At 41.6% G+C, this 12988-nt stretch overlaps 1 protein-coding gene across 1 annotated transcript in view; it reads left to right on the plus strand.

Moving 5' to 3' along the window:
• Nucleotides 1-6811: 6811 nt before the first annotated feature.
• The window catches only part of yap1 (Yes1 associated transcriptional regulator), a 35375-nt gene continuing 29198 nt past the window's right edge, over nt 6812-12988 (plus strand). Inside the window, exons 1-2 of the mRNA XM_058079135.2 lie at nt 6812-7472; nt 8754-8989. Coding sequence (XP_057935118.2) covers nt 7272-7472; nt 8754-8989 — 437 coding nt within the window. The 5' untranslated portion in view covers nt 6812-7271. The remainder of the gene's footprint in view (nt 7473-8753; nt 8990-12988) is intronic.

The following is a 12988-nucleotide window of genomic DNA, read 5'->3' on the forward strand; positions in this document are numbered from 1 at the left end:
CCCCCCCCCCCCAAAAAAAAGCAATGGTGGAGGCTCCGCATGCAACTCCAAAAAAATGAAGACTTTGCATTTTCCCTTCTGCAAGCACCTTTTTAAAATCCACCATCCATCATGAGACTCATGGAACAAAAAAGTCAAGTGGTAGACCCAAAAATAAGCCAGAGGATCCTATTGGCTGTCAAAACACGGTACCATCCTGGGCCTAAATGAAGGTTGTTGCTGGTGCCAAATGCAGTCCAGTAACCATCAGACGCTATCTGCCAGAAAAGGCTTTTCTGGAGAAAAAAGACAGACACTTGAAGGTCATGGCACATACCACAGGGTTCTGGGCTAGGACCTTTATTGTTCCGCCTTTAGGCAATATCATTCACGACCAAAGACGCATTTATGTTTTTGTCAACCCGACTGCTCACTACGAAAGATGTTTTTATACGTCTTTTATGGCACAAAGAGGTGATGATGCAAATTTACAATAGAAAAGCATGTTTGATCCAGTTTTAAGCTGAAAAAATGACCACAAGGTGGCAGAAGTGCATTTTATAAAAACTTTAAATACATACAGCACAGCACCAGGAAGTGAAAAGGCATCTCACCGTGGTGCATGAAGGAGGTTATACATCGCAGGGACATTTTCATGCATGCACACACACAGTTCAGTTGCAAATGTGAAAATTGTAAATAGTTTAGTGTTATTTGCAAGCGCAACTACTTACCTATAGTTAAGCTAAACTTAATTATAACCCTACTGACCCTAATTTGAAAGTTATGCTTTAAATGTATATTTTCATAAAGCCTTTTCACCCCTTTTTTGTTGAGAATTGATATTTTGCTGAAAGTTACCTATGTTCTACTGTTGATTACTAAAGAATGTAAAAAGCTAGAAACAAACATTTTGTTCTGAGAAGAGTGTCTAATCTTTCTTACCATGTCTATACAGCTTTGGAGCATTATATTCTGTGTGCCTTGAAAAATCAGTTCATTTGATCCATCTCATCAGTTGTATTCTTCATTCTGATCCATCTCATCAGTTGGAAATTTTTCATTTGCTCAATGATTTTTTTCCTTTGCTTCTTTCTATTCCTTAAAAGCAGTGCACAAGGCGTCGGTATCATCCTAAAAGGTATCATCCTGTAGTACCTTGATGTTATGATGCAAGTAAGTTGTGTGTGGACAGAGCCTCAACCCTCTCGGGGGCATTGCAAGTTGTATTCTTCATTCTGATCCATCTCATCACCTTTATTCTTCATTTGCTAAGCTGTATCATCCTGTAGTACCTTGATATTATGGTGCAGTGCTCTATTTTCCTCCCTAAGGTTTTTGACTGCATCATGGATCTCAGAAAAGCTCCTCCTGAAGCTCTCATTCTGTGGTTGTACTTCCGATCGGTGTTTGCAGGCCTAAGGTTTTTGCTACAGTTTCTGAATGTTGCTATTTCAATTGCTCTTTCATGACATCCTTAAAGGTGCCACATAATAACAAAGGCCAACTAGGGGAAATGTGATAGTATCAAATCTTTCTCACTCAACAGCATATTTGGTCCTATTTCTGATTGTAGACCCAGAGGGCCAGTATCATTTTGGTTTTTGCATGGCATTGTTGCTAGGCAATTGCTTTGAACTTTAGCAGTTAGCCGATTAGCTTGGCATGCAAGCGGCTGTCAGCACTGGTTTGTTTTAAGGAATCTTGACCTCCAAGTTGCAGTTGAGGGTGTCAGCAAGTTGTTCTGATCTTGTGTTTCCAAGATGATTCAGGAAAGCACCAAACTAGAACTACATAAAGTTTATTTTGCCATGTAAATAAAACAGTGTGTGTGTGGGGGGGGGTGTCTTCCCAGCCACTAATGGGGGGTATTTTGCTCCTTCCCCTTCCAACATGTCTGGTTTTGTCTGCAGTCGACCTGCTCAGACTTGCCCCAAGAAGCCAGAATGCCCACCTAAAGTCTCAGAGGCACCCCATGGTGGTGGTGCATGTGTGTGTTTCTGTGTGTTTGCGAGATGATCATATTTGGACTTACTGAATTGTACGTTCAACAATGAGATGATTTATTGCTGGTACAGCTTTGGTGACACTGAAGCCGTCCACCGGGACAATACCCACATACTCCACAGGAAAAACACCAGAACATAAGGGAAGATGTTTTGCAGGTTGCAGCTTGTGCATTAATGTCAAGCGTTTTGTCACAGTCCATTTAAAGACATAATAAAAGGATATCTATCTTTACTAGATATTGGAAACACAACTACTGTATAACTTGGAAAACATTAATAGTAAGAATAATCAAGTGTTTATTGGATTATTAACAGAACCGTACTAAAAATGCAGAATTAATCATTTGTTTTATGTTTACAGCTTTCATTTCATTCAATAATAACGGAATGAGGTCACAATTTAAGACTGAAATTCTATACTACAATGAACTACAACCACACTCTTGAAAAATATAAATATAGATAGTATTTATAACAATAATAGGGTTTTACCTGTAAAATATTTTTAAGAATCCAAAGAATGAGCATCATTTTTGCTACAGCACTGATCTAATGTTATGAACGCAAGGCTGTAGTTGCACATGTTCAACTGTAGAGGGCACTCAATCTCACCTTTGTCTTTTCCCAGCCTGCTGACAATTAAGTTTTTCACCACTGAAGAAGTACAGACAAAAGTATTTGTCATCAACATATGTTTAGATGGATGGTATTTCTAAATTCGTTCATCATTGTACTCTGCTTATGGCTGTTTATATTCAAATATCACTGCATTTTATGTGTTGTTTTAGTGTATTTATTACATGTTTCTGGATATGACCTTTACATCTGCGGCACATCTACACATTGTGTATTGCATTGCATATTTACGTAAATCAGTTGTAGTGAATAAACATGACAGAATCATCTGCATCCTAACAAAGACTTTTAATAAGAGTCGCTAATAAAATAACCCCACCACCCATATTTTACATATATGTAGTATGGTTATTAACCACTTATGTTCATGCATGTGTCAGTATATGACGTCACAGAAATGCTGTCAGAAAAATTGGCAAATGGAGGAAGTGAAACAATTCTCGCGCATGCGCAGAACTGATTGCATTTCCAATATGGAATGCGTAATGACAGACTGGCTAACTTCCTGGTAGCTTGGCTAGGCAAACTTCGTGTAGCTAACTTCTTAGTAGAATGGCTAACTTCCTGTTAACCTGGCTATAGGTTAACGTACTATTCGACTGGCTAACTTCCTCTTAGCCTGGCTAACTTTCTGGTTTCCTGGCTAGCAAACTGGTAGCCTGGAAATAAGCTAACGTCCTAGTAGACTGTCTCAGTTCCTGCTGGCCTGGATAACAATCTGGTAGCTTGGCTATAGGCTAACTTTCCCGTAGACTTGCTAGCTTCCTGGTAGCCTGGCTATAGGCTAACTTTTAGACCGTAGACTTGCTAGCTTCCTGGTAGCATGGCTAGAGGCTAACGTCCTTGTAGACTTCTTGTTAGCGTGACTAACTATCTGGTTGCCTGGCTAACATCTTGGTAGCCTGGCGAGGCTAACTTCCTGGTAGTCTCGCTACAGGCTAACTTCTGAGTAGACTTGCTAACTTTCTGGTAGCCTTGCTAATATCCTGGTAGTCTGGCTAGGCTACAGTACATTTTTTATAACACCAGATGAGCATTATGATGACAAGTACATCAACAGTGCTGAGCAGATAGTTACATCACATTAAATAGGCCACGTGCCCCCCTCTTCCAACCTGGTCAAGTATGGTTCCCAGAGTGTACAGAACTCTTTTGGCCTTTGTGCATCATGCTAACAGCAATGCTAACTATCATACTAATAAAAATGCTCACACAGACAGTGAAAGACGAGTGAGCTATGGCTTGATTGACTGTAAGTAGGCTTGAGGACATGTGAGGACATTAGAAGTCAAGAGGGGAGGGTGGGGTTACAGAAAGAGATGTACATAGACCAAACATGAGGCCACCTCCGAGTGGGTGGTCCCTTGGCATCATTGCAGACTGTCCCTTGAATGCGTCCCAGTAACACTCATTGCGTGTACTTTCTATTCAATGAGAATGACTGGATTCTTCTGCGATGAAAACACTATTTCACCTGTATGGATATTATGGAATTTGAAAAAAGTCCAAAGCGTGCCATCTTGTCAGGAAATCACGTTTTTGTTCATGTTGCGTACATTTAACAGCAGATATGAGCATTCTATCGGTGGCCCTTAATCTGTTCTGGGGGGGGAGGGCACTTTAATAAGCGTGCATTGAGTGGGATGTATGGGAAAGTGTGGAAAAAGAGCCTCTGTATGCAAAGACAGTGGATCTTGACAAAATGATTTCTCAATGGAAGAGGCTCTCATTAGCATAACAATTGTGGGAACTGCATGGCTCTACTTTTTCATAAAGAGGACTGTACAAAAAACCCTATTATGCATCATGCATAAGGGAAAGGGCATGTTAGGATCACCCACATGGGTTAAAAAAAATATGTCAGAGGTGAAATTGTATTGTACACGCAGCAAATTCAAACATAATAATTACTTATTTATTGAACAATACAGTGATTTTGTTGTTGAAGTGAGTTTCTAATATTTATATAATATACAACAGCTATCACCAAATGGCGGACCGCGGTCCGGATACGGACCGAGTGATGGCCCTTTAGGGACCGTGACCAATTGAAGTGACTGGTAAATATAATCAGTGTTGTGCGAGCTATTAATTCTCATGAACTATACTTCAAAGCTCACTTCACAGAGTATAAATATGAATACCTTGCCTTCATAGATCATGAAATTGTTCAGTTCATTTCATTTTTTGAAGTGAAACATGGGAATGAAAAACTGACCACCAACAATTGATGTATTGTCCTTGTGAATTGGAGAACAATATTGAATAGAAAGTGTTTTTTTGATTGATGCTTTTTAGCATAACTGATCGTGTTCAATTAACACAATTGCAGCAGCACTTCGGTTACATGACAGCAAATGATGACGGTGAAGTCATTCGAAATACTGTAGTTTGTTTACTTGCTGAAAGGTTGAAAAGGAGGCGTTTTGCCTTGTCTCGTCCCTGAGCACATTCCAACAGTAGCCAGCAAGGTTAGATGGATTCCACTTTCCCTGATATCTTCTCTCCATGGCTTCCATGTCCTGGTGGAATCCTTTCCCTGTGCCCATCACTTACTTCTCCACACTTCAATGGGAAGAAATCAAGATGGGAATGAAAATTGTGTTTCTTCAGTGACACATTCCAGCCAAGGTCTTTGTAGGACTTGAGGAGGCTTGCCACCAGCTGCTTATAATGATCTGCCTAGTCGAAATTTTTATACAAAAGTAATTTTTTTGCTACCGTTGATGAAATGTCTCTCTATGCATCTGATAAACTACCCTTTTTGCTTTATTTTGCATACATTTTCCCATTATTACTACTACAATTTCCTATAGCCAATCACATTGCAGCCAAGGGATTTGTAGGACTTGAGGAGGTTTGCCACCAGCTGCTTATAATGATCTGACTAGTCGTTTCAAATAATTTTTTATGCGAAAGTAATTTTTGCTACCGTTGATTAAATGTCTCTCTATGCATCTGATAAACTACCCTTTTTGCCTTATTTTGCATACATTTTCCTATTATTACTACTATAATTTCCTATAGCCAATCTGCACTTTTAAGTTACTTTCTCTTTATTAGTGACCTGAACCAAGAAAAATGCCACTACAATACTTTTGTTCCGAAGCATTTGGCTTGTAGACCAGTGTAGTGCCCAGTATGAGAGTCATAACATGAATTTAAAGGACAGCAGCGTGAAAATGAGTGTTCACTAAGGACTCTATGGATATTGGTCTTTCACTTTCAGGAGATTTGTGAAGGAGTTCAGAGGTCTTACTCAAAGCTAAACAAAACGAGGACAAATTCAGGCAAATTCCACTGGCAGCTACAACAATAACAAAAACTTCTGAAACTTTAAGAGGGTGTACTGCTGCAGTTTTTTTTAATCAAAATGTTATTATTTCATATTATTTTGTATGTTTGATGCAATTTAAGGCAAAGGATTGGTTCCAAGGTTCTGCCCTTTGCTGTGAAAATAATGGCATAAAAGTCCCTGGGTGTATAGTACTGTATTTCTCAGTGTACTATGGTTTACTATGTTACTTTGTGATGAGTATTTATTAGGCATTGTTGACACAACACATGTGGCATATTTGTGGCTCACTTGTAGACGAACATTGACTCCCCCAGGAATACCATTTGCATACTAGTTACACCAAATGCTCCACGATGAGGTGAAGAAAAAAAAAAACGTCCTCGGCACATGTGCCCGAATACAGTGTACCTCATCAGGTGGCTCCTCCCCCTGTATATTTGGCTTCATGATCATTCATTAGAATAAATCAACAGGTACACTTGGTCAAATCCTCACCTGTTCCAGTGTGCACGAACTAAAATATAATATGTTTTTAGGCCCGTTGTGTGATTGCTGTGTGGGGCGGGGCCGTGCTAACCACTCGACCACTGTGCGTTGTGTGCTACAATTAACAAGAATATGTTAACAATATGCTAACATTATTATATGTATTATATATGTGTACATTTTAAATACAAATAAATATAATATGTATAGTAATAATTCATAAAAATATTTCTACTAATGAAATTGACTGTTGACAGTGTTAGAACTCGTTACCAAAATGTTGCTCAGTGTTGAACTACTGAAATAATGAAGTGAAGTCCGAGCCACCCCCACGAACCCCCCCTCGCTCGCGCTGTGCCTTTAAAAGCCCCTGTCCCGGTTGGAGGCGAGCTCCGCCCCTGGAGACATCAACTTTTTCATGTCCTAAACTTGAATAAAGTCCACAAAGTGAGCAGCAGAGATTTATCCTGCCAGCGATGATCCGCTAACAAGATTCCCTACACTGAAAAAAACATCTTTTTTGGAGTTTTTTTCTGATTATCGTTGGACGTTTACGGTGTTTTTTCTTGTTTTTGTGTGAAGTTTGCAGATTGGTTCCAGTTGTGGAATGATTTGCTTTGTTGCTTTGTCAAGAATGCCAGAAAGAAACAACTTTGACCAAACGTCGATTTAGACTGCAAACTTGCTAGCAAAGTTTTAGTGCGAGTTTAGGATGAGTCCGGACAACTTTTACTGACTGGCTTAGATTTTCGCATTTCCTGCTGCGCCAAAAAGTAAGGAAAAACAAGTTCGGGATCGGAGAAACTTTTTTTTGTGTTTTTTTTTCTGACTCGCAAAGTTGGAGACACACTTTTCTCGGGACAATGGATCCGAGCCAGCACAACCCTCCAGCCGGACACCAGATCGTCCACGTCCGGGGCGACTCGGAGACCGACCTGGAGGCTCTGTTCAACGCCGTCATGAACCCCAAGAACACCATCGTGCCCCCCTCCGTGCCCATGAGGATGAGGAAGCTGCCGGACTCCTTCTTCAAGCCGCCAGAACCCAAGTCCCACTCCAGACAAGTAAGTCCGGCCTCGGCCGCCTGGTTCCGACCCAGACAGCAGGCCCCGTCCTGTGGGGGGTGAAAAAGGGAGGGAGGGAGGGGGCGTCCCATTTCTCTTGACTTTACAACTTCACTTCTTCAAAGTGACGATGGCACCTGTACGCCACCTAAACTTGTTATTTCAAGACAAGGAAATGACGTCATCAAGAACCAGTCATTAATTAAAGAGGATGAGTCAATCTGCACAAAATGTTTCTTCCAACAGCAAAACATCATAAAAGTCCCATTTGCAGCACACTTCCTAATGTTTTGTCCTATTTTTCTTTCTTTTCCTCCCCCACCCTCCTCCTGGCTTTAGTCGCAAGTGCGCATGCTCTGACAGCCCCAACCCCCCAACATCCCTCCCCCCCTTTTCCTTCCAGAGGCCTTGCGAGCTTGCCTCCACACGCACAGCCTCCTAACTCCTAAGAACTTGTAATTACAACGTAAAGAATGTCTCTTTTTTCCACCACATTCTCCAAAAACAAATACAAGCAAGCTCTCGCTTGGCTTTTTGTCTCCGTCAAGCAACATTTTTGGTGCTTGGGATGCAAATGGACAATGTGTTTTCTCCCCAGGACAGAAAAAAGTGGAAAACTATGATGTCACGTATCAAATTGTGTCCCTGCTAAATAATGTCTAGCATTTTACTCTGACACTTGAGCACCCACAGTCACCCAGGACCCTTGTGGACCCCCAAACTTCCACAGGCATCTCTTTCAAAGTACCAAAAAGTAGGGGTGTAAGCGTCTAATATTAATATTAATTATATTAATGAATGAAGATGAAGTGGCTAATCAATATATTACCATGTGCATGTGTGTCCATATTCCTCGTCTCTTGCTTCCACACAGGCAGTAAGAGGGTTCACTCTGTGCATTGCTTCCAGCACCTTGACACAGAGTGCAGAAGAGTGTAACATAGTAGACATTCAATTAGTACATGGCGAGATATTCTCTTATCTTTGTCATTGTACTTGTACTTCAAAGTAATGTAAGTCTTGCTCCTCTAGACTCCATCTTGTATCATTCCGTCTCTGAGTGTCTAATGACACCCTAGCAAAAAGGTAATAAAGGTTTTTGAGGTTTGGTGGTGCACCTCAGTACGCTTATACGGGGTGAGGGTAAACAGTCCCCGTCAACTGGGTGGTAGAGAACCTTGAGAGCCAATGGAGGCGCACCCCAAACTAGCGATGTTCTTGGACTGTTTTCACATTGAGGAAACCTTATGGTGCATCTCGTTTTTTGTCCACCCATCCAAGGCGAGCACGGATGCAGGGACTGGCAGCACGCTAACCCCCCACCACGTCCGCGCCCACTCGTCTCCAGCCTCCCTGCAGATGGGTGCCCTCTCCGGGGGCTCCCTGCCCGGCATGGCGCCGTCGGGCGCCTCTCCGCAGCACCTGCGGCAGTCCTCGTATGAGATTCCGGACGACGTGCCCCTACCCCCGGGCTGGGAGATGGCCAAGACCACCTCGGGCCAGAGATACTTCCTCAAGTAAGAGCGTCACTCTCTTTACTGTCTTTGGATAGACCTGATGACAATTTACATCTTTGGCACTTGTCTCTATAAGGATGTTGTAGCGCCCCCTGTGGCTTGTGTTGAAAATGCTTTGTAAGACATGCTAGCTTATATGTAATACACATAAAGTTTTATCATCATTCGATAAATTATTCATGACTTATGGACAATTAGTCGCTAAGTCCCGCCCATTTGATGTGCTTGTGAGGGGTGTGTATCAAATGTCGCAGTGATTGGGCTAAACGATAAAGTTACATTGGATGTTTTGTATAGCTGTGTGAGAAATTTCAAGTCAATTGAAGTTATGTGGTCAAACATTAATAACAGCACCACTATGTGGTGTATTTGTACTAAAAAGAATAGCAGGGTGCATGTTTTCATACGTGTTCACTCTTGTGTGTGCAGTGCTCCCGGAGTAGAAGACTAGACTTTCATGAGTGTTTGATGATGTCTTTCTGATAATGCTCAGGCTATTGTTTCTGCGCTACCCTGCTCTGTGGTAATCTTGTATTGACCCAACAAAACCAAGCAAGGCGAGTTTTGGATTTGTGTGCACTGCTGCCGTACACGATGTGGACGGTCCACTTGCAGTCCTGCTGCACAATGCGCACAATGACCTCAATTGCAGCTTATTACATTTGCGAGCGAACAAGACCGGGCTTCAGTGGGCCGCATGTAGCGTTCCTCAGGTTTCAATGGGAAACAAAAGGTCCACTGTGGCCTCAGCAGACATCTCTGCAAACTTCATCTGCAAAGTTGAACATCTCTGAGCACCACAGAATGAAGCCAGGTAGCTTCAAGCATTTCGTTTGGCATCTAGATCAGGGGTGTCCGGAGCTTTTCCCAGTGGGGGGGGCACTTGTTTTGTAAAGGTATGGTAAGAAGTTATATACATTTCAGGAAAAAAGGGCCTCTCAGCTTTGTTATATAGGTGAAAAAGTGAAAAGCCTATTATTAATATCAGCTTCACTTTTTGCTCCTTTTGCCCATTGTTTTTATAGGTTCTAAATATTTCAACTTTTCTCATAAATCATCTTCAGAAATGTTCTTCTTAAAATATTTTGACATCATTCCCACAATAAAGCCACAGCCTCATAACGTTCCCACTATCTAACTATTTTAACATTGTTCTTGTAAATCTTCCTCTCATAATATTTTCATTCCAGTCTCATCACATTATAACTTTTACCCAACAAAATTTTCCCAAAAAATTATTGCGTTATTTTGCCATGATATTATGACTTTTAAAAATCCTGCTGCTAAAATATCACCAGCGTATTCTCATAAAATTGCAACTTTTTTTCTTTTAATATTTAGACTTTATCCTTGTAAAATTACAGCACTTTTTTATTTTTAAAAATGTTCCAAATATTTCAACTTTTTTTTTGTACATTTTCTACCTGTAATGATGAGGTTATTTCCATAATGTTTCAAATCTATTCCCGTAACACAAACTAACTTTATTTGTTGTTTTGTTTGCTTTTTGTTATGTTTATTTTTTCATATTTCAACTTGATTGGTTATTTTTTTGTCATAATATTTCAACTTTATTTTTGTAAAATTATTACTTTTAAAATACAACATTTTTCTCCTAATATTTTGATTAAATTTTTGTGAAATTACTGCTGATTTTTAAATTTTTGCTGTTTTCTTGTTAAATTAAATTTTTGGAATCATCCACAGGTTAATAAAAGTTCCCAGTCCCAGGCTGCACTCGACACCACTGGTCTAGATTGGTTTAGGTTTTTGTTATGAATGTGTTCCAAAAGTTCAGACAAAAGCATAAAGTCTGTCATCTTCCACTTGGCCATCTTGTCTAGACTTAGGATAAAGTGGAATTACTTCTGCCAGTCATTTTGCAGTAAAAGACTAAAATATCAGGAGATTGTCCACTGGGTTAGTCATGCTGGTCCAAATATTCCGATGTAATGTCGGCTTGTCCCCAAAGGTCACTTCTGGTCATGTGAATGGTGACAGTGTGGGAAACGGGCAGTGATGTCATCCCTTACAAGACACCATATACCTGTTAGGTGTACATATATTGTACGTAGTATTGTAAATTGGATATCGCCAAATGGGCTGTGTGATACAACATGGCTGAATAAACATGCAGTGATGGATCGTTCACTTCACATCTAACTTTTTAAACTTAATTTTGAATCTTTGACAGCTCTTTTTGACGCTGGAGGTTCACTTTAACAAACACGATCAATTTAGTTGACATTAAAAAAAAGAGATTTGAATGGCAGATGTTGGAAGGGTTCACATCTGGACGACATCTGTAGCGTTTCAAAGAAGCGTGCGTGTGCCTGTGTATAGCAGACTCTCCCAGGATCGTTGGCGTTGTTAGAAAAGGGACAATTATGCAATTTGGTGAGAAAAATGAAGGCTTTAGTGGAGTAAAAGCCAGTCTTGTTTTTAACGTGTTCTGCCCATGACAAAAATGCAACTCCCACGTGGAGCCAAATAAAGTTTTGCTGCAGTAAAGACAAAAAGAGGAATGTTCCTTTGGGTGCATGTCTGATGTGGCTTGTAGGAGGTTCTATCAGTCCAAAAATGTCACACAAGTGAAGGAAATGCGCCGACATTTGATCTGCAGCACAGACGGCCTTCGGCAGAGCTGCTGGAAAAGACACTCCCCTATTTATAAACACGCCGAGTCTGACACAGAAGTGTTGAGGCAAAGCCCGGTGAGGGAGTGTTTGGTGGACAGGCAGGCGGGGGTTGGGATGATCGGGGTGACAGGCGGTTGGGCGGCGGCTCGCATTTCATTCAGTTGTCCTGACGGCCATATCAATCCCCACTTGAATGCTGTAGTCAGGAATTTCCTCCTCAGTTGTAGCACACTTTGGGATGATGGCAAGAAGGCGGGGGTCAGGGGGTGACGGGGCTCTGAGTCATCACAAGCCCACAGATGCCGATGTCCCGCTCCTGTAAAGAACCAGATCGGGCTGTGGCATGAATGGAAACGTGGTAAAATGGCAACCATGTGGAGACCAGAAGAAGAGCGACTCGGGCCCTCCCTTTGTCCCAGCCCTGAAACAGTGATCTTTATTCAGACCGCAGGCTCATGTGAGCCTTCCTAAAATAGACAAATGGCTGACATGGAGTTTGAAGATGGCGCTGAGGAGCTCCGCTTGGAGGCACTGGTGTAAATCCAAGAGGTGTTGCTTCAGTTGTCTGTTGCGTAGTGTACAAACTCCCAGTTGTGATTGCTTCTTTCAGAACCTCCCCTTCAGACCTGGTAGAGCAGTGTTTCCTTAACGCTTCACTTTTATAGATCTAACAATACTCGCTCGGCTGATGAAAAAGTACTGCGTGGAGTTTGGCCTCCAGAGTGAAAACAGTGCTTGATGAATCATGAGGAAGCTCATTCCAAAAGCAATTATGTTGCAGATAAAGTTGCACAACTGTTGCATGAGAAACACATTTGAAATGTAAAGACGGCCCCAACGTAAACACGGTCTGTTGACCTTTCCTCCTCTTTCTCCCAGCACTTTGCTGTGGTCTTTGATTTACGGCAGCGGGTCACCTTGCTTGGTGCTGGTTGGCTCGCTGGGTGGGGGGGACTTGGGAGTCGGGGGTGTCGTGGCTGCGTCATAAACTAATGTAGGTTTCTAATGTAGGGGCTACTAGCCACACTGAAAGGGTTCTCGGGTCAAAAGGGTAAAGTATTTTATGGTTTCAGCCTTTCATCCACACGGAAACAACGTCCTGGGTGACCTGAAACGCTATTTTTTGAAACATGCGGGAAAATGTGAAAGCGCCTGCTTGTCATTTCTGTGTAGACAACAGCCCATTTCGAAAACAATGATGTCACCGTGATGTTTTATGCCCAAATGATTCACAGAAGTAATTCTACTGTGGACTTATCCATATGCGCTCTTTCTTCTATAGTTTGTTGTGTCATGTGCTTCTGTATGCGTATGTGTTTACAGCGCCACATATTGGTGTGCCATGTGAATTACAGCCTTT

This window comes from Doryrhamphus excisus, linkage group LG8, assembly GCF_037039965.1.
Source record: "Doryrhamphus excisus strain RoL-2023G ecotype Guam linkage group LG8, RoL_Dexc_Guam_v1.1, whole genome shotgun sequence".
Taxonomy (NCBI): Eukaryota; Metazoa; Chordata; class Actinopteri; order Syngnathiformes; family Syngnathidae; genus Doryrhamphus; species Doryrhamphus excisus.